Below are 23,455 nucleotides of genomic sequence, written 5' to 3'. Positions count from 1 at the left end.
TGTTTTTCTGTATGTTGGTAAATTGAACACCAATAAAATTTAATTAAAAAAAATAAAAAAAATCAGAGGGAGAATATAAACATAGAAGAGAGAAAATAAGAGAAAACAGAAAAGGCAGATAGGAACCGGCGAAAACCATAAATGAACTGAATGACATAAGCTTTGAAATTGATCAAGTTTGGTTTGGGGGAACTAAATTGGAAGTAGAGGAGTTTCAGATTTCCTGAACTTTGAATCCGGAGTTAGACTGGAGGGTGATCCAGCATCAATACAGGACTCACCCTTCAGAAGTTTTATACTTCCAGAAAACCAAATTCTGAACTTAAGATATCAGGAGAGACTAGCTACTTTACTTAAAGGAGTTCAATCTTCGGAGCTTCCAGCAGTTCATTGCATACATAAATATCTTCACTCACAGTTATAAAGCTGTGTCTGCATTTATAATGGCAAATACTCACAATTCATAGGGATTGTTTGAGTATTCAAGAGGTAACTTCCATTAGGAGAATCCAACCCCTTGTCCTGTAGCACTCATTGGTTAATAGCTGTGTTTTCCCTAGCTGTGTTTTCTCATCATCTATTAGATCTGCCCAGAGAGTAAACACATCTTTTTAATAAAGGTACACATATCATCAGAATCGATATGTGTACCTTATGCATTTTAAGGGTTGATAAATATTTGACTATTAAAATGTGCTTATGAACATAATTATTACTTTAGGCTATTGAAAACTAGTGATTTGACTCAAAATGATACAAAATTCTATACTTTACCAATGCAGTATTTTATTAAAAATAAATATATCTGCTTCCAACATTCATGAGATACTTCAAATTTCTTAACACAATCAATAAGAACAAATAAATCATTGAGTGATGCTCCAAAAACTTAAATCTATGATAACTATCCCACAATGAGAACTAACATAAATTAAGATCTACACTATGTGAAACTCAACATAAAGCAGAAAAACAGCCCATGTCTATGGTATGCAAAGTGTAAGATACTGGGAAAGACTTTCAAATCAGCAAAATACTGGAAATTATGGACTCTGAAATTTTGAGTCTAGTCCAGATCTTTTTGAAAAATATGATCACAATACATATCTGAATATGTTTCTATTTAGCAGTCTATAGTAAAATATGTTCCCCACATAAGCAAGCATTTCTTTTAATGATCGAGTAGTGACCATAAAAATGATGCAGCAAAAATTTTGAGGTCTTAATAAACACCTAATCTGATCATCCAATTATAAACAAAGATACATATATGGGCACCTGGATGGCTCAGTCAGTGAAACATCACCTCTGGCTCAGCTTACCATCCCAGGGTCCTAGAATCAAGCCTTCTGCCTGACCTCCTGCTAAATGAGCAGATTGCTTCCCCCTCTCCTTCTACCTCTTCCCTTCTCCCCCTCCATCTTGCTTACCCCCATCCCCGTGCCTCCTCTCTCCTGCACAGGTGCTTACAGGCACCTGCACTTGCTCTCTTTCTCTCTCTCAAATAAACACATAAAACCTTTTTTAAATTTTTTTAATGTAAAAAGATACATTTTAAAGAACTATCACATTTTCCCAAGTCAGTTACTTCATAGTAAAGGAAAAATGCTACGTCTAAAACCTGAATGTGGTTGAATAGACTTTGGGAACAAACACAGAATAACAACAATCAGAGAGAGTTGATTAGCTGTCCCATATATAGTCTTTGTGAGTTTTGTTTTGTTTTGTTCCATAATTTTTCAGGGGTGTCCCTGGATGTCCACAGTGTACTTTATCAGAACTCAGGTTCTCCATTCTGGTTTGGTATCTAAGCCTCCTCAGAATCTATACTTACCAACTGTGTGACCTTGGGCAAATTACTCACATCATCTGCATAATGAAACATAATGGCATCTAGCACATAGAGTAGTTTTAAAGATTAAATATGATAATGCAAATAAAACTCTCCAAAAACTGTCTAACAAGTAATAAGCGCTAAATAAATTCAAGTGTTATTTACCATTATTTGTTTTCCCATGCACTTTAGTGCCACATCTCTATAATTAGTTTTACATGAGCTTCCCCAAAGTCCACTGTCCTCTCTCATAATGCAAAGGAGCATTTTCTGAGGGATGGATGGATTGACTGGGTCATTATCATATACAATTACAGAATCCCCCTTTCTTTACCATTTGCATCACTGTGTACAAGTGCTCTGTCTGTGTTTCTCTATATCTCATTCTCCTCTTTGCAATGTACCATTAAATCTAAATTTAATCAATGGCGTTCTCATTTTATAAATAAGAAGTCAACTGGACGCATAACACAATGTGTCCATGTTAATCACAATATTTTTAAGACCCTAAAAATGAGAAAATATCCATATAATTAACCCATAGGCAGAAATAGATACTGGCATTTTATAGATCTCATATCTAATAAAATTCATGATTTCCATTTCCACAGACACTAAAATCCACTTTCTAATAAAGTATAAATACAGGTCAATGAATCTAATAAGTAGCTAAATTTCTCTCACCTCAACTTTCCACATTCGTTTTGAGTTTTCCTTTGTAATAAAGAGTTATTAATTTAAATATCAAACTGTTTTGAGAGGTAAATACACACAATAGGAAGCAGAGATTCAAACTGTCATTTCTACACCAGCATTCATAGGAGCATTATTCACAATAGCCAAAACATAGAAACAATGGAATATTATTTAGCCTTAGAAAGGACCGCTGAGCCACCCAGGGATCCCCAGAAAGGAAAGAAATTCTGATACATGCTACAACATGGATAAAGCCTGAAGACACTATGCTAGGTGAATTAGCCAGACATAAAAGGGAAAATATCTTATAGTCTCCCTTTTATAAGGTAAATATAGTCATAAGTAAATAGTCATATTCACAGAGACAGAAAGTACAACAGTGTTTACAAGGGGCCAAGGAAATGAGGAGTTATTGTTTAATGGATGCAGAGTTTCAGTTTGGGATGATGATAAAAGCTCTGGAGATGGATAGTGGTAATGAATACACAATAATGTACTATGTATATATTACGTTAATGAAAAGTAACAACAAAATAAAATGTCTACACAGAGTCAAAACATTTAAAGATACTAGTATAAGGTAACAATTTATAAAGAGCTATAGTAATCCTTACTATTATCTCCAATATATTGATATAAAATAAATAATTGTTGGATTCTTTAAATTATATAAAGCAATCTTAAAAAGTTATTTTGAAGACCATATATATATCAGGTTGTACTGTAATGTTATGCTGTGTTTTCTTTTTCTCAGTATATAATTAAGTAAATCTAAAATAAAGTGTTGGAGAAATTACTGCCACTGTAATTATTCTAATAATATTTTATACAATAGAGAAAATGCATGTACTTACTATCTTATTTCTGTACCATCCGGCATAAGATATTTTAGATCAAATGGTAAACCTGTTCCTTAAGAAAGACGGATTATTATAAGTTTATTTTGTCCTATTCCTATGACAGTGAAGAGTTTTTTTTAATAATAAATTTATTTTTTATTGGTGTTCAATTTGCCAATATACAGAATAACACCCAGTGCTCATCCTGTTAAGTGCCCCCCTCAGTGCCCATCACCCATTCACCCCCATCCCCCGCCCTCCTCCCCTTCCACCACCCCTAGTTCGTTTCCCAGAGTTAGGAGTCTTTATGTTCTGTCTCCCTTTCTGATATTTCCCACACATTTCTTCTCCCTTCCCTTATATTCCCTTTCACTATTATTTATATTCCCCAAATGAATGAGAACATATGAAGAGTTTTTCTGAGTATGTTACCTGGGTTTTCTGTTTCCTCTTTGGTCATTTGTTCCAAATCCACACTTCTGCAATTCTATCTCTGGTTCTGGAAGATGACGGCTTAATTGGATGAAGATAACTCAGCATCAACCCCAGTGTGACTGCAGAAAAAATATCAGGACACACTTTGTTACTGCAGCCAGAAATGCTTTGTCACATAACAATTTTTCCCCTTTTGCCTGCACAAAGTATGACCATCTTCAACTTTCATAAACATTTAACAGTTTGGATTATGGAATTATCCACAGCTCACTTCAAGAATACACAGCTGATATGACTGATGAATCATTGAATTTGAAAGCCATCATTGACATTATGTACCAAAAATCAAATGTAAAATTTCATTATTATATTTAACTAACCAAATTAATTGAATAAACCTTTAATAGCATTTTTAGTTCATAATGCAGAGATCTGGATAATCAAAGAAATGGATATTTTGGATTGTTTGGGATATTTCTGAAAGCATTTACACGACTGTTTTAATCTGATCCATGACCAATAATGTAATGGCTTTCTTTTTAATATATTGACAACAACATTAATCCCCAAGGAGAAATCTCCCAGGTAAGGAAATATACGATGGAGCACTAAATCAAGAATGAACAAATTACTTCACTGAGTTGTTAAAATAGTGTGTCTCCAAGGCTGTTTGTTCAAAATTAAACTCACTGAGGATTCATACTCTCGAGAATGGAGGCCTTCCACATGATCCACGTTTTCAGAGGCTTCTCCTGGCCAATCACTTCAAGAGAACTAAATGGGAAAAAAACGGCAATCTAACAGCAGGGAGCACGTCATTTATTAATAGCAAAGATATAATGTTGCATGAACCAGAATTATTTATTTTCAATTAATCAGCATATATCTGAAATTCTCAAGTTGGAGAGGGCACTGTAGTGAAGTAAAAAGCCTAAATCTCTGCATATAAAAGACATGCACAATGGCACAATATTATTGGTAATCAAGACACTAAAAGCTTTCATTTAATTCGGAGGAGATAACACCCACATACAAAATTCAAACCCAGAAGTTTTGCCCAAAAGAGGAGAATCTGTCTTAAAAAGAAATACAGAAACAGGTGATCAGGACATCTGATTTGAAAGAGACTATTGCAAAGTAATATAAGAAAAAAAAAAAAAAAAACTAAATCCAGAACTATTTGACACTTGATATTCAGATGTATTTTACATAACAATGTCAGGTCTTTAAATCTGAATTTCTGTGTACATGATCTGAAAAACATATTATTTCCTTATTGAGGTTTATTGATATGGAAGTTTTCTATCTCTTTGTTGATATTTCCATTTTATTCATGACCTTGAGCTTTCCTTTATCTTCCTTTTCTTGGCCTTTGTCATACGTCCTTTACTTCTTTGAGCATCTCTAAGACAACGTGTTCAAGTCCCGTCCAGTCATCAGAGATTTTAGGGACAATTTCTATTGGTTTATTTTTTTCCTTTGAATGAGCTGTACTTTCCTGTTTTTTTTCTATGTTTCCAGATTTTATGCTGAAAACTAAACATTTGAATCTAATAATGTAGTAATTCTGGAGATCAGATTCTCCTCCCTTTCCCAGGTTTGCTGTTGTGGGGGTTTCTTTTTGGTTTGTTTTGGTTTTGTTATTATATTGGTTTCTTTCTTTTTTTTTTTTTTTACTGTTGTAGATTATCTCTGTGCTAAGAAGCAGCCTAAGGTGCAAACTTAAGGGTTTTGGGGTCTTTTCTGAGCCTGTTCCTTCCCCTGACCGTGCATGGTGAAGTCTCCAACTTCCTTAGGATAAGTGGTTCCTTTTGAATGTTCTATTCTTCAATATCTGGCTCCTAAAAGAAAAAAAAGAGAGAAAGAGAGAAATGAAGAGGGCATGGAGTCACCACCTCTCTTTAATGAAGATATTTTTATTTTGTTTTAATATTTTATTTATTTATTTGAGAGATAGACAAAGAGCACAAGCAGGAGGAGAGGCAGAAAGAGAGAAGACTCCACTGAGTGGGGAGCAGGGAGCCCTAAAATGGGGCTCAATTCCAGGATCCTGAGATCATGACTCAAACTGAAGGCAAATGCTAAACCATCTGAGCCACCCAGATGCCTCTAATGAAGAAATTTTTAACTATACCACAGGCATTCCTATTGAACCTAAGAATAAGTCAAGATTTCCTTTATTCAGTTATCCCATTTTTCCTGCTATTGCAATAATATAATATGATGCAAAATATTAGAAAGAAAAATCATTAAAATATTAGCATCATGTATGTAGTAAATCCAGAATTAACTGAAATCTATCATTTTAAATGAGATAAATCAGTAAAGTGCCTGAATTCAAGATTAAACTGATAAATACTTTTAGGAAATAGTAGTCATAATTGTTTAGAAAATATAATGTAGAAAGGGTATCTCTCATTAATGTAACCCAAATCACAAAATATATGGAAATCAACTAGAAAAAAAAAAGAAGATCCATATGAGAAAAATATAGATATACTTAAGACCTAAATAAAAACAGAGACTTTTTTTCATGTTCCCAGATAGAATGATTCAATGTGATCAAGATAGCAGGGCTTGGGGATCCCTGGATGGCTCAATGGTTTAGTGCCTGCCTTCCACTCAGGGTGTGGTCCTGGAGACCCAGGATCAAGTCCCATGTCAAGTCCCACTCAGGCTCCCTGCTTGGAGCCTGCTTCTCCCTCTGCCTGTGTCTCTGCCTCTCTCAGTGTGTCTCATGAATAAATAAATAAAATCTTTCAAAAAAAAATAAGATAATAGAGCTTTTCCAAATTAGACATTGAATATATTGTCAAACAAAACCTGAATAGGTTTCTTTCTAAGACCTCTGAACTTGATCTAATACTTATGTGGGTAATAATTGTTCAAAGCAGAGGGAATGCTATGTAGCAAGTCAAAAGCCAGTTAGAAAAACTATGCAGAAATATTTTCAAGTTACAAGAGAGAAAAGCAAGAAGCAAAATTATAGGTAGCTATAATCTATACTTTTATGATTACCAATATGTTTCAAAAAACAAACAGGTGGAACGAAGAGTCTTGCCAATCAGTCAATGTGGCTGGGTGACTTTCTTTCAATTTCTTTTCTTACAAAATAGGCTGTAGGAGGGGGAGGGGCAAGATGGCAGCAGAGCAGGGTCTCCAAGTCACTTGTCCTCAACAAATTACCTAGAAAACCTTCAAATCATCCTGAAAATCTACGAATTCGGCCTGAGATTTAAAGAGAGACCAGCTGGAACGCTGCAGTGAGAAGAGTTCGCGCTTCTATCAAGGTAGGAAGACGGGGAAAAAGAAATAAAGGCACAAAAGGCCTCCAAGGGGGAGGGGCCCACGAGGAGCCGGGCTGAGGCCGGGGCGAGTGTCCCCAGGACAGGAGAGCCCCGTCCCGGAGGACCAGGAGCTGCACCAACCTTCCCCGGGGGAAAGGCCTCCCGGGGAATTGGAGCAGGATCCCAGGAGGGCGGGGATGCCCTCGGGCTCCCTGGGACAGTAACAGAGGAACTGCGCCCCGGGAGATGCGCCGAGCTCCCTAAGGGCTGCAGCGCCCGGCGGGACCCGGAGCAGCTCGGAGGGGCTCGGGCGGCGGCTCCGCGGAGGGGGCTGCGGGGCTCCGGAAGCAGCTCGGAGGGGCTCGGGCGGCGGCTCCGCGGAGGTGGCTGCGGGGCTCCGGGAGCAGCTCGGCGGCGGCGGCTCGGGCGGAGGAAGAAGCTCCACGCGGAGGGGGCTGCGCGGCTCCGGGAACAGCTCGGAGGGGCTCGGGCGGCGGCTCCGCGGAGGGGGCTGCGGGGCTCCGGGAACAGCTCGGCGGCGGCGGCTCGGGCGGAGGAAGAAGCTCCACGCGGAGGGGGTTGCGCGGCTCCGGGAACAGCTCGGAGGGGCTCGGGCGGCGGCTCCGCGGAGGGGGCTGCGGGGCTCCTGGAACAGCTCGGCGGCGGCGGCTCGGGCGGAGGAAGAAGCTCCGCGCGGAGGGGGCGGCGCGGCTCCGGGAACAGCTCGGAGGGGCTCGGAACAGCTCGGAGGGGCTCGGGCGGCGGCTCCGCGGAGGGGGCTGCGGGGCTCCGGGAGCAGCTCAGCGGCGGCGGCTCGGGCGGAGGAAGAAGCTCCGCGGAGGAGGCTGCACCGCCGGGAGCGCGAATCCAACAGCGCAGGCCCCGGAGCACAGGGCGCCGGGACACAGCCCAGGATCCGGCCTCCCCCCCGGGACAGGCAGAGGCCGGGAGGGCCAGGACAGCGAGGACCCTCCTGCCTGGAACTGAGCAGATCAGCGGCCCCGCCCCGGAGCCCCCAGGCCCTGCAGACGGAGAGCCCCGGAGCTACTGCGGGAGCTGACTCCAGGGTCCCAGAGCTGCCCCCGCCACTGTGGCTTCCTCCCGGGGCCTCACGGGGTGAACAACCCCCACTGAGCCCTGCACCAGGCAGGGGCAGAGCAGCTCCCCCAAGTGCTAACACCTGAGAACCAGTACAGCAGGCCCCTCCCCCAGAAGACCAGCGACACGGACCAGTTCCAAGGGAAGTCAAGGAACTTAAAGTATACAGAATCGGAAGATACTCCCCCGTGTTTTTTTTTTGTTTGTTTGTTTTTTGGTTTTTGTTTTTTTGTTTTTGTTTTTGTTTTGTTTTGTGCTTTTTTTTCTTTCTTTCTTCTTGATTTCGGATTGCTTCCCCCACCCCACCCCACCCCACCCCACCCTTTTTTTTCTCCTTTCTTTCTTTTTCTTTCTCTTTTTCTTCTCTTTTTCCCCTTTTTTTCTTCTTTCTCTTTTTTCTTTTTCTCTTTTCTTTCCTTCTCTCTTTTTCTCCTTTTCCCAATACAACTTGTTTTTGGCCACTCTGCACTGAGCAAAATGACTAGAAGGAAAACCTCACCTCAAAAAAAAAGAATCAGAAACAGCCCTCTCTCCCACAGAGTTACAAAATCTGGATTACAATTCAATGTCAGAAAGCCAATTCAGAAGCACTATTATACAGCTACTGGTGGCTCTAGAAAAAACCATAAAGGACTCAAGAGACTTCATGACTGCAGAATTTAGATCCAATCAGGCAGAAATTAAAAATCAATTAAATGAGATACAATCCAGGATAGAAGTCCTAACGACGAGGCTTGACGAGGTGGAAGAACGAGTGAGTGACATAGAAGACAAGTTGATGGCAAAGAGGGAAACTGAGGAAAAAAGAGACAGGCAATTAAAAGACCATGAGGATAGATTAAGGGAAATAAATGACAGCCTGAGGAAGAAAAACCTACGTTTAATTGGGGTTCCCGAGGGCACCGAAAGGGACAGAGGGCCAGAATATGTATTTGAACAAATCCTAGCTGAAAACTTTCCGAATATGGGAAGGGAAACAGGCATTCAGATCCAGGAAATAGAGAGATCCCCCCCTAAAATCAACAAAACCAGATCAACACCTCGACATTTAATAGTGAAGCTTGCAAATTCCAAAGATAAGGAGAAGATCCTTAAAACAGCAAGAGAAAAAAAGTCCCTGACTTTTATGGGGAGGAATATTAGGGTAACAGCAGACCTCTCCACAGAGACCTGGCAGGCCAGAAAGGGCTGGCAGGATATATTCAGGGTCCTAAATGAGAAGAACATGCAACCAAGAATACTCTATCCAGCAAAGCTCTCATTCAAAATGGAAGGAGAGATAAAGAGCTTCCAAGACAGGCAGGAACTGAAAGAATATGTAACCTCCAAACCAGCTCTGCAAGAAATTTTAAGGGGGACTCTTAAAATTCCCCTTTAAGAAGAAGTTCAGTGGAAGAATCCACAAAAACAAGGACTGAATAGATATGATGACACTAAACTCATATCTATCAATAGTAACTCTGAACGTGAACGGGCTTAATGACCCCATCAAAAGGCGCAGGGTTTCAGACTGGATTAAAAAGCAGGACCCATCTATTTGCTGTCTACAAGAGACTCATTTTAGACAGAAGGACACCTACAACCTGAAAATAAAAGGTTGGAGAACAATTTACCATTCAAATGGTCCTCAAAAGAAAGCAGGGGTAGCCATCCTTATATCAGATAAATTAAAATTTACCCCAAAGACTATAGTGAGAGATGAAGAGGGACACTATCTCATACTCAAAGGATCTATCCAACAAGAGGACTTAATAATCCTCAATATATATGCCCCGAATGTGGGAGCTGCCAAATATTTAAACCAATTAATAACCAAACTGAAGAAATACTTTGATAATAATACACTTATACGTGGTGACTTCAATCTAGCTCTTTCTATACTAGATAGGTCTTCTAAGCACAACATATCCAAAGAAACGAGAGCTTTAAATGATACACTGGACCAGATGGATTTCACAGATATCTACAGAACTTTACATCCAAACTCAACTGAATACACATTCTTCTCAAGTGCACATGGAACTCTCTCCAGAATAGACCACATACTGGGTCACAAATCGGGTCTGAACCAATACCAAAAGATCGGGATAGTCCCCTGTATATTCTCAGACCATAATGCCTTGAAATTAGAACTTAATCACAACAAGAAGTTTGGAAGGACCACAAACACGTGGAGGTTAAGGACCATCCTGCTAAAAGATGAAAAGGTCAACCAGGAAATTAAGGAAGAATTGAGAAGATTCATGGAAACTAATGAGAATGAAGATACAACCGTTCAAAATCTTTGGGATGCAGCAAAAGCAGTCCTGAGGGGGAAATACATCGCAATACAAGCATCCATTCAAAAACTGGAAAGAACTCAAATTCAAAAGCTCACCTTACACATAAAGGAACTAGAGAAAAAGCAACAAATGGACCCCACCCCCAGCAGAAGAAGACAGTTAATTAAAATTCGAGCAGAACTAAATGATATCGAGACCAAAAGAACTGTGGAACAGATCAACAGAACCAGGAGTTGGTTCTTTGAAAGAATTAATAAGATAGATAAACCATTAGCGAACCTTATTAAAAAGAAGAGAGAGAAGACTCAAATTAATAAAATCATGAATGAGAAAGGAGAGATCACTACCAACACCAAGGAAATACAAACGATTCTAAAAACATATTATGAACAGCTGTACACCAATAAATTAGGAAATCTAGAAGAAATGGATGCATTCCTGGAAAGCCACAAACTACCAAAACTGGAGCAGGAAGAAATAGAAAACCTGAACAGGCCAATAACCAGGGAGGAAATTGAAGCAGTCATCAAAAACCTCCCGAGACACAAGACTCCGGGGCCAGATGGCTTCCCAGGGGAATTCTATCAAACGTTTAAAGAAGAAATCATACCTATTCTACTAAAGCTGTTTGGAAAGATAGAAAGAGATGGAGTACTGCCAAATTCGTTCTATGAGGCCAGCATCACCTTAATTCCGAAACCAGACAAAGACCCCACCAAAAAGGAGAATTACAGACCAATATCCCTGATGAACATGGATGCAAAAATTCTCAACAAGATACTAGGCAATAGGATCCAACAACACATTAAGAAAATTATTCACCATGACCAAGTAGGATTTATGCCCGGGACACAAGGCTGGTTCAACACTCGTAAAACAATCAATGTGATTCATCATATCAGCAAGAGAAAAACCAAGAACCATATGATCCTCTCATTGGATGCAGAGAAAGCATTTGACAAAATACAGCATCCATTCCTGATCAAAACCCTTCAGAGTGTTGGGATAGAGGGAACTTTCCTCGACATCTTAAAAGCCATTTACGAAAAGCCCACAGCAAATATCATTCTCAATGGGGAAGCACTGGGAGCCTTTCCCCTAAGATCAGGAACAAGACAGGGTTGTCCACTCTCACCACTGCTGTTCAACATAGTTCTGGAAGTCCTCGCCTCAGCAATCAGACAACAAAAAGACATTAAAGGCATTCAAATTGGCAAAGAAGAAGTCAAACTCTCCCTCTTCGCCGATGACATGATACTCTACATAGAAAACCCAAAAGCCTCCACCCCAAGATTGCTAGAACTCATACAGCAATTTGGTAGCGTGGCAGGATACAAAATCAATGCCCAGAAATCAATGGCATTTCTATACACTAACAATGAGACTGAAGAAAGAGAAATTAAGGAGTCAATCCCATTTATAATTGCACCCAAAAGCATAAGATACCTAGGAATAAACCTAACCAAAGAGGTGAAGGATCTATACCCTAAAAACTATAGAACACTTCTGAAAGAAATTGAGGAAGACACAAAGAGATGGAAAAATATTCCATGCTCATGGATTGGCAGAATTAATATTGTGAAAATGGCAAAAGAAACAAAAGCAAAAATGAACTATTGGGACTTCATCAAGATAAGAAGCTTTTGCACAGCAAAGGATACAGTCAACAAAACTAAAAGACAACCTACAGAATGGGAGAAGATATTTGCAAACGACATATCAGATAAAGGGCTAGTTTCCAAAATCTATAAAGAACTTATTAAACTCAACCCCAAAGAAACAAACAATCCAATCATGAAATGGGCAAAAGACATGAAGAGAAATCTCACAGAGGAAGACATGGACATGGCCAACATGCACATGAGAAAATGCTCTGCATCACTTGCCATCAGGGAAATACAAATCAAAACCACAATGAGATACCACCTCACACCAGTGAGAATGGGGAAAATTAACAAGGCAGGAAACCACAAATGTTGGAGAGTATATGGAGAAAAGGGAACCCTCTTACACTGTTGGTGGGAATGTGAACTGGTGCAGCCACTCTGGAAAACTGCGTGGAGGTTCCTCAAAGAGTTGAAAATAGACCTGCCCTATGACCCAGCAATTGCACTGTTGGGGATTTACCCCAAAGATTCAGATGCAATGAAACGTCGGGACACCTGCACCCCGATGTTTCTATCAGCAATGGCCACAATAGCCAAACTGTGGAAGGAGCCTCGGTGTCCATCGAAAGATGAATGGATAAAGAAGATGTGGTTTATGTATACAATGGAATATTACTCAGCAATTAGAAATGACAAATACCCACCGTTTGCTTCAACGTGAATGGAACTGGAGGGTATTATGCTGAGTGAAATAAGTCAATCGGAGAAGGACAAGCAGTGTATGTTCTCATTCATTTGGGGAATATAAATAATAGTGAAAGGGAATATAAAGGAAGGGAGAAGAAATGTTGGGAAATATCAGGAAGGGAGACAGAACATAAAGACTCCTAACTCGGGGAAATGAACTAGGGGTGGTGGAAGGGGGGAGGAGGGCGGGTGTTGGAGGGGAATGGGTGACGGGCACTGAGGTGGACACTTGATGGGATGAGCACTGGGTGTTTTTCTGTATGTTGGTAAATTGAACACCAATAAAAATTAATTAAAAAAAATAATTTTCAAAGCAGAAAATGTTGTTTTTAATAAGAGTATTGGGTGATAGGCTTCTTATCAGACATCAAAATCTACTCACATGACCTAAAATAAAAGATATTGGCTTACAAATAACCAGCCAACCAAAGGAGATACATAGATATTTGGATATATAATAAGCATGACATATCAGATTAGGGAAATACATTGGACTTTTTTAACATGTTGAAAATAGTGGATTTAAGGCAACAAAAATCCATTTGAAAAGTAGATTTAAATTCTTAAGATATATGTGCATACACACACACACATACATTTTCTTTTTTTCTCTAAAACTCCCACACATGCAAGCTTATTTATACTCAAAGCTGTAAATATAAATAAACTAGAAGAAAATATTTATGGATTGTTATATGAGCTTGAAATAAAAATGCAGCAATTCTGATGAAAGTGGTTGACAACACTGAAAGAAAAAGTACAACCACTCACACTACCAAAACGTTAGGAAAAACTTTTAAGTTTTGCATTATGAAAAAATCGCTTTTAAGTCAATAAAACATTGTGAATATGCCAAATAAATTATAGTACATGAAGAGGCACTTCAAAAGAGAAGTGCCAATGGTAAAATACAGTGCTGCTAACAAAATGAATGTAAATTGTTGACTTGCAGTGAGATATAATTTGGCTTATATTATAAAAATTACAAATATTTATAAAAATCTATTTTCAGTAGGTATGTGGGAAAAAGCAATAAAAACATAAATAAATTTATCAAAAGGGATATTAAAATTTTATAAAATTTTTCCAAATTTTATGAGCGTTAAAATCTAAATGAGTGCAGAGTTGTTATATTCAGAACATGAAGATTCAGTTGTCAGTGACATCAATGAAATTTCAACACAAAAATACCAAGAGCTTTTTAAAAATTCCAATAAAATTAATATACCATATTCTACAGGTTTCTGGTGTACAATATAGTGATTCAACAATTCTATACATTACTCAGCTCACCATGGTAAGTGTACTCTTAATCCCCTTCACCTACTTCACTCATCCACACATGCACCTCAGTGCTGGTAACTATCAGTTTGGTCTCTACTTCTGAGAGTCTGTCTTTTTGTTTGTCTCCTTTTGTTGATTTCTCCATAAATTCCACATATGAATGAAATCATATGGTATCTGTCTTTTCAGGACTCACATCTAGGTCTTTAATCTACTTTGATGAGTTTGTTTTGTGTATAGTGTAAAAAAGTGGTCCAGTGTCATTCTTTTGCATGTAGCTATCTAGTTTTCCCAACGCAATATGTTGAAGAGACTGTCTTTTTCTTATTGTATATTTTTCCCTCCTTTGTCAAAGATTAATTGACCACATAATCATGGGTTTATTTCTAGGCTCTCTATTCTACTGATGTGTATGTCTATTTTTGTGCCAATACTATACTGTTTCCATTGCAACAGCTTTGTAGTATATCTTAAATTCAAGGATCATGATACCTCCAGTTTTGTTTTTGTTTTCCACATTGCTTTAGCTATTTGAGGTCTTTTGTGGTTCTCTACAAATTTGGGATTCTTTGCTCCATTGCTATGAAAAAAATGTTGGTATTTTGATAGGGATTGCATTAAATCTGTAGATTGCTTTGGGTAGTATTGACATTTTAACAATATTTGTTCTCACAATGCATAAGCATAGAATGTCTTTCCATTTCTTTGTGTCATCTTGAATTTCTTTTATCAATGTTTTATAGTTTTCAGAATACAGGTCTTTCATCTTTTTAGTTAAGTTTTTTCCTAGGTACTTTATTATTATTAGTGTAATTGTATATGTAATTGTTTTCTTAATTTCTCTCTCTGCTATTTCATTATTAGTATATAAAATACAACATATTTATGTAAAATGATTTTGTATCCTGTGACCTTACTGAATTCATTTTTCAGTTCTAGAAGCTTTTGGTGGAAATTCTTGAGAATTTCCTATATATAATACCATGTCATCTACTAATAGTGAAAGTTTTACTTCTTCCTTTCCAAATTAGATGCCTTTTATTTCTTTTCCTTGTCCAGTTGCTGTGGCTAGGATTTCCGGTATATGTTGAATAAAAGTGGTGAGTGTGGACATCCTTATTTTGTTTCTGATTTTAGGGAAAAAGCTCTCAGTTTGAGTATGATGACTATGGGTTTTCCATATATGGCCTTCATTATGTTAAAGGTATGTTCCCTCAAAACCTCCTTCTTGAGGGCTTTTACCATGGATGGATATTATACTTTGTCAAATGTTCCTTCCGCTTCTCCTGAAATGATTATATGGTTATCTTTTCTTCTGTTGATGTAATATATCACATTAATTGATTTGTAAATATTAAACCACTCTTGTAACGCAGAAATAAATCCCAAATGATCATGGTGAATTATTTTTTTAATGTATTGTTTGATTCAGTTTGCTAATATTTTGTTAAGAATTTTGGCATCTATGTTCATCAGCCAAGTTTGCCTGTAGTTCTCTTTTTTGTGTGTGGTGTCTTTATCTGGTTTTAGTATAGGGGTAATGCTAGTCTCAGAGAATGAATTTGGAAGTTTTCCTTCTTCTATCATTTGGAATAGTTTGAGAAGAATAGGTATTAATTCTTCTTTTAATATTTGGTAAAAAATTAATAATAAATGTTTGGTAGAACTCACCTATGAAATCATCTGGTTCTGGAATTTGTTGGGATTTTTTTGATTACAGATTCAATTTCACGGCTGGTAATTTGCCTGTTCAAATTTTTTATTTCTTCCTGATTCAATTATGGAAGGTTATTTGTTTCTAGGAATGTAACTATTTCTTCTAGATTGTCCAATTTGTTGGCATATAATTTTTCATAATATTCTCTTATAATCCTGTGTTTTTCTATCATGTTGGTTGCTATTTATGCTCTTTCATTTCTTTCTTTCTTTTCTTTTTTTTTTTTTTTTTTTTTTGGTCTTTCATTTCTGATTGTATTTGAATCCTATCTTCCTCTTTTCTGTTTGATGAGTCTGGCTAGAGGCTTATCAATTTTGTTGATCTTTTCAAAGAATGAGCTCAGGATATATATATAGATATATTATTGTTTTTTATTTTTATAGTTAACATATAGTGTTATATTAGTTTCACTGTATTATATACTGATTCAACAATTCTAAATGTTATTACTCAGTGCTCATCATGATAAATGTACTCTTAATCCCCTTCACCTACTTCACCCATTCTCCCCAAACACCTTTTCTCTGACAATCTTTATTTTAAATGAGTACCCTCAGTTAAGTTATTTTTTCAACAATAACATTTTTGCTTGAAGCATACTTCAGAATACATGGTTCTAAAAGATATATATTATCTTTTATATATACACATTTAGATATCACATTCCATCCAAGAAAAATAGAATACACATTTTCTTCAAGTACATACCGAAGAACTCCCTGGTTAAATCTCATAAACAGAGACATAATATATATTACAAATCTAAAAAGACTGAATCATACTATATTTCTACTCTAATCTTTATTATTCTACTCTAATCTTTATTATTTCTTCCCTTCTACTGGTCTTGGGTTTTGTTTTTGTCTTTTTTTCTAGCTCTTCTAAGAGACTACAATATTTAAAAGTTAATTGCATATATTATCAATATGCATGAAAAAATGCTTAATAAAATTTTAAAATAAAAGTTCTAGAGTTTTTTTAGTTAGAAAATTCTTATAAATCATAGATGATACTCCATGTTACAATGAAAGCAGTTCGATTTTCTTCCTAGTTTTTTTTTTAAGATTTTATTTATTTATTCATGAGAGACACACAGAGAGAGGTAGAGACACAGGCAGAGGGAGAACCAGACTCCACGCAGGGAGCCGGATGTGGACTCAATCCGGGGCTCCAGGACCACACCCTGGGCTGAAGGCAGTGCTAAACCACTGAGCCACCCCAGCTGCCCCTTCTTCCTAGTTTACAGTGTTCCAGGATGGACTGCAGACAGAAAAACCTGTTATCGGTATTTTTTGCATGACTGTGAAAAACAAATTTTGTTTAGATCAAAGAAAACATTGCTAAGTCTATAAGTACAAAGTATTTAAGTTGAATACAACTTTTGGGAAACATATTGTTATGCAAAATAATGCATTTCTTTTTTTTATAAATTTATTTTTTTATTGGTGTTCAATTTGCCAACATATAGAATAACACCCAGTGCTCATCCCGTCTTTCTTTACCCATTTCTTCAGTATCATGAAAACAAAATAAACAGTTCTAAATATTCTTTGAAGAATTGCAAAAATGTACCTAATAGCTAATGAGGGAAACGATAAAAATATGTTTATAATTTGGATGAGTATGGTTTTCTGTGCTCAGATCAAGAACTAGAATCTGTTTTTATCATTAACTATCCCACACAGTTTCATCCCAACATGTGAAAACATCCAACATCCCATTTAACAAAATTGCTCACTGATAGTGTCTAACCAAACACTATATCATCCTCCATATAAATTTCTTGAACTGCAGAAGCATAAGCACTGACCTGAGGAATGGAAATAAATAATTTTAAAGGCAGGATGCACAATGCAGGTACAGAAGGTTGCCACACTGATAGAATAATGAACATTAAAATCTAGAAACCACTTTTTTGGCCCCAGTAACTTATTCTAAGTGTTAGCCAAATTGTTTTCTCATTAATTTGGGTGAGAGTAAATTTTCAAAGGTAATTGCTTTTCACATTTTAAACTTAAAAATTCATTTCTAAATACCCATTTTGATATGAGCCAAGAAAAATAAGGCTACAAAGTGAAATTAATTTTATTTTTACTTATAATTGGAAAAATACCTGTGCCTTTTATCCATCCTTTTACCTATCAGATTGATTCTTACTTCAAAAGATAATTTATTCTATTTTTGATGACTTTGTATAAAATAAAAAGAAATATCTCTAGAGAATCCATTGAATTGGCTAAATCCATTGTTAGAATTTACTACCTTTTTTCTTGCTTTAGAATTAAAATAAATGTATTCAGTTTAGGTGACACATTCTTATTCTACCTTTTGTTAAATTTTTACACCAGAATTTTTCCATAGCATTTTTCATCTCTGAATTTCTCAAGGTATATATTAAAGGATTTAACATGGGAGTGATAACTGTATAAACCAGAGTTACAGACTTATCAATAGACAAGTTAGAAACAGGCCTAACATACATGAAAATGCAGGGAACAAAAAAAAGGACAACCACTGTGGTGTGGGAACTGCAGGTAGACAGGGCTTTGCGCCTCCCTTCTGGACTGTGACTTTTAAGAGAATTTAGAATGACTCCATAGGAGATGAGTAGAAGGATAAAGATGACCATACAGATTGCTCCACCGTTGGCAATCACAGTGAGGCCTATTAAGTAGGTGTCAGTGCAGGCAAGTTCTAATAATGGGTACATGTCACAGATAAAGTGATCAATGACATTGGGTCCACAAAATGGGAGGCTGTACACAAAGAGAAGCTGAACCATAGAGTGCACAAGACCTCCAATCCAGGCCACCACTATCAGCAGGATGCAAACCTGTCGATTCATAACAGTCAAGTAATGCAGTGGCCTACAGATGGCCACATAGCGATCATAGGCCATCATGACCAGAAGGAAGACCTCAGAACCCCCAAAGAAGTGTTCTAGAAAGAGCTGACCCATGCAAGCTGGGAAGGAAATTGTCTTTTTGTCCCAGAGTAAGTCTATAATCAATTTGGGTGAAATGACAGTGGAATAAACAGCATCCATAAGTGACAGATAGGCAAGGAAAAAGTACATGGGGGAGCCCAGAGAGGGGCTGCCAAAGACAGTCACTACAATGAGTAGGTTGCCCACCATTGTCACAATGTAGATGAGTAAAATCATGACAAATAATGCTTTCTGCCCCTCAGGATCCTGAGTGAGGCCAAGAAGGACAAATTCTGTCACATTATTATTATTTCCCATGTACTCTTTCTATAAGGCTTGCTTCAAGGTTGAGAGCTGAAAACAGGACCTGTAATGAAATCATGAACATGACCATAAATATGTCCATTGTTAAGAATACGTCTTCATCATTATATCTTTTTCTACAGCAGTTTACATGCAATAAACATTTAGTGATACCTATTGAGTTCTTCCAAAAAGCCCATTATACTTTCCCTTGACAATTCTATTTCTCTTCAGATGATTTTGTTGGCCTACAAGTAAGAATTTCTTTCTCTAAGTCTTAGTGGATCATTTATAGAAAAGAGCAATCAAAAGCCTAAATCTAGTCATATATTTTATAGCCTTATTTAAAATATGTCAGCTCTTGGCACAGAAGTCAGCAGCCACAAACAAGGAAAGGATTCCTGCTCTCCAGAAACTTACTTTCTGGTGGTGGCAATAAACTCTACACAAATCAGCATAGAGTCAGTCCTTTGAAGTGGTAATATTTGCAGTGAGTAAGTACCTTTACACTGTGATTTATCTAGCACCAAAAATAGCAGCTTTTCTGGAATAATTCACTTAATACTATGATTTTTCACTGTTAGTTGTTCAGACTAGACTTTGACATAATGACTAGACTGAGCTGTACCAAACAACTACAAAATTATTTAGCATATCACTCTCTATCATGGGAGTGTTTTGGTCTGATTCTCTATTAGCTATTTAAGAGTTGAGATTTCTCACCCTTTAATCTTTGCCTACCCCACAACTCTTAACACATATACACTATTAAAAAAAAAAAAACACACACACACACACTATCTAGATTTTCAGCAAATATGTTTGAATGGAACTGAAATGACTTACAATTTTCACAAATTGTTACATTAACTTGGTATTTTTTTTTCAAAACCCTTGGGGTAAACGACATAGTGAGACAAGAAAAACAGTCCCTGAAAAAAGAGGTAGGGGAAAATAGGGCATGGTTTTATTTATAGTGCTTCTTGGATACTGAGAGTGCTCAAAAATAGAACTTTCGGGTGCCTGGGTGGCTCCGGGAAGCATCTGACTTTAGCTCAGGTCATAATCTCAGGGTCCTTGGATCCAGCCTGGCCTCAGAGCTCAGTGCTCAGCAGGGAGTCTGTTTCTCCCTCTCCCTTTGCCCATCCCCCTGTTTGTGTTCTATCTCTTTCAAATAAATAAATAAAATCTTAAGAAAAAAAATAGAACTTCAGTGCCCAGGTTGTAAAAAGCAGCACACTCAGGGGAAAACTCTAAGCCAGGGTGAGAAGGCATGGGCTTGAGTCATCTTCTAACTATAATTACAATCCTGTCTCAGTCTGTTCGCTGGAAAATAAAATGATTGAACTAGGTGATCGCAGAATCCTTTCCAGTCCAACTCTCTGCAATACTTTTCATGCAGCCTCGTCTCTTCCATTCTGCTGACATTTTTCTCTTTTTTTTCATATTTTATAATTAAATAAAAATTTCAAAGCTTAACCACTATTCTCTGAAAAATGCTAGCCAGTGGTAAATGGGATTTGATCATTGTAAAGACCAAATAATGACTACAAAGTTTCTCATTCAGTGTACCCATTTAAGACCCAAAACATCCTTGGAGAGAGAGCATAACATGGTAGTGAATAAAAGTGTACTCTGGAGCTGGACTGTCTGTGTTGGAATCCCAGCTCCAACACTTACCATTTAGGTGACCTTGGGCAACTTAAACTCTGGGGCTCAGTTTCATGAATTTTGGAATGAGGATAATAATAGTTTCTACCTTCTAAGCCTGTTGTTTTATTAATAAATAAAGCATCTAGAATATGCCTGGCACTAGGTAAAAGCTCAACAAATTACAGTATTATTAATGTTTTTGAATGTTTTCACTGTTAAATTGCATCAGAACAAATCATCTGGATTTTTGTCATTTTGACAAGAATTATAGATAAAGTTCTGGATAAAAGAATATTGCACCTATAACTCATGAACCCCTTTTTGTGCATAGAATAAGGTTGTATGCCTATTTTATTACATATGAGTAGTAATATTTACCTATGATGTAATGTATCTTGTCAAAATGCAAGCAGAAAGCTAGGGGGAAAAGGTAGAAAATGAAAGAAAAGAAGTATCAAATCAGGAAGGAGAAATTATGTTTAAGAAACGAATATCCACAGGTAAAAAAGATATTAATGTTATAATTAAGTGATGTTAGTTTTCTTTGAAAAATCGTATTCAGAAAGATTTCCTTTAGTGAGAGAACGGTAGAAGCCAAATCCTGTGAGCCTTCCATTGGTCACTGAGGAGGCATTTGAGGAAATCATAACAATTAAACACAGAGCACATCTCAGTAAAAAAGAAAATTCAAAAAGAATAAAAGCCCTGATTCCTCAGAAACCCTACATCTAACAGTAAGGACAAAATTAAATGAGAAAAGACTTGTACAGCTACAGATACAAACCCAAACTTTTGGGTTATTCAGTGTTCAGGAGAATTACAGAATTACTAAGTCCCAAATATAGACAAGTTGATTCCATTCCCATAGTTTTTGCAGGGGGTGAGGATAAGTGCAGAAGACTGAGCTTTCCTTAGAAGCCAGGTATGATGAATAGTCCACATGCCTCATTCACATGACTACTCCATTTGGTTCAGGAGTTCTATCACTGTTGAAGCTCTAGATTGACAAAGCCACACCAGTTGAAGAACATAAGGATATAAGGCAGTCTATATCCAGTTATTATTTTTTAATCCTTACTTTCTGAAGGAAAGAGTATCTTATCAATCCTAGTATTGGATTTTACTAGGATAAATCTATTAGCCAGTTAAATTATTCACATATGCAAATTAAGTATATAAACTATTCTCCACAGTTTAAGTCATCAAAGATTTTATACTATAAAAAGTGACAGCATGTTACAAGGCTTTAATAACTGAAACCACTAAGTTAACATGGCTCTACTTTATTAAACATTAACATCTCTCGGTGCCTAACAAAACAAATACTGAAATTTGCTTCCTGGAAGACCAACGACTAAACTCTTTATCTATTCAGTTATTCATAATGTATCCCTAAGGCTGCTTCTGTAATGGAAAGCATTTTTCTACCTTTCCCCAGTTTCATACCAAAGAACTAGGGCCTTCCACATACTTATGAGGGATATCTATGAACAGGAAAGCATACCAGAGAAACATCTAGGCGATGAAGAGAAACTCCAGCCTGGGCAGATATTTGAATCCTCAGAAATCTCTTGGGCCATTGTTATCAGGAAAATAATCTTTCCATTTATATATGCAGACACAGCCTATGGCTTTCCACATCATTACTGTATTCAATGAAAGAGAATGTAAGGACATTACACGTTAGTTTATGAGAATATTTAGAATAAATTCAAATAAAGTTACCCCTTCTGGACAGTTTTCTTCCCAGAAAAATCCATAGAGGAAAAAAACTAGGTTCTTGCCAAGAAAGACTAGCAGACAGTCAAATGTGTGAAAAGCCTCTAATTTGAACAGAAAAAATACATATATCAAACAAATAATAAATTGTGAATTTCATTTAGGAGAACATTTAAGTAAGGCAAGTCTTATCTATACCAAAGTGAAAGGAGAATCAGTCTCAGATTTACTTATCCAATCATGTCTGCAACAAAGGAGGTCCTATCTCTACCTGTTAGCATCTCTAATCAAGAGGTCCTGGGGCTCAGAGGGAGAAGGCCTTAGGATGAGGGAAGTTACTGAGGTCAAAGTTGCAATTCATAAAAAGATAATGAGTCACAGTTATTTAATTCTGTGTTGGAGTGGATGCTGTTGACCAAGGCCTGAACCTATGTCAACTGACATCATAATGATTTTCAGTGCATTAATTCAATCCCTTAATTTCAGTTCAGTGTCAACTGAGTAACTGTTTCTACAAGAAACAAATTATTTTCCAACAAAAGCCTGCTTCTACATCAAATCTCTAAGGGCTTCAACTCACTCATTTTCCAATAGCTTATGATGGGCTCCATTGAGCATCTTGATCTCTACATATGTTTAGCTGTACATTGTGTCTTCTAGATGATAAGGATCATACATAAAGAGCCATTAAAATACATATTTATGTTAAAAATAAAGCTTTAAAGGCAGCTAAGCTTTTAACTTAAGAAGTTACAAAAAGAGGACTAAATTAAAGACAGAGTAAAGAAAAAAAGAGGAGGTAATGAAGGAAAGATCGAAAATCAATATAATAGAAAACATAAAATAAACTAAAAGCACCAGAAGTTGGCACTTTTATACTACAACTGATAAATTTCTAGCAAAAGTAATCAAGAGAAAATTACCAATTTCAGAAATTTAAAAGCAGATAAAATCACAGATATGCTTCAGATTTTAAAAGGATAATATATGGTTCTTAAGAAAAACATCATTGCAATAAATTTGTTACC

General features: G+C 37.1%; 1 protein-coding gene across 1 annotated transcript; it reads right to left on the bottom strand.

Annotated features, from left to right (window-relative positions):
• Positions 1-18,122: 18,122 nt before the first annotated feature.
• LOC112912199 (olfactory receptor 4A5-like) lies at positions 18,123-19,073 on the bottom strand. Its single transcript, XM_025988935.2, has one exon. It carries the CDS (start codon positions 19,068-19,070, stop codon positions 18,123-18,125), a length of 948 nt encoding a protein of 315 aa, XP_025844720.1. The 5' UTR covers positions 19,071-19,073.
• Positions 19,074-23,455: the final 4,382 nt, after the last annotated feature.

The sequence above is a fragment of the Vulpes vulpes genome, chromosome 5 (assembly GCF_048418805.1).
Source record: "Vulpes vulpes isolate BD-2025 chromosome 5, VulVul3, whole genome shotgun sequence".
Taxonomy (NCBI): domain Eukaryota; kingdom Metazoa; phylum Chordata; class Mammalia; order Carnivora; family Canidae; genus Vulpes; species Vulpes vulpes.
The sequence above is the reverse complement of the archived record's forward strand: the minus strand, read 5'-3'. Positions and strand labels throughout refer to the sequence as shown.

What these genes read in the sequence shown, in the direction of transcription:
- LOC112912199 (XM_025988935.2), bottom strand. Translation starts at nt 19,070, where the DNA reads ATGGGAAATAATAATAATGTGACAGAATTTGTCCTTCTTGGCCTCACT.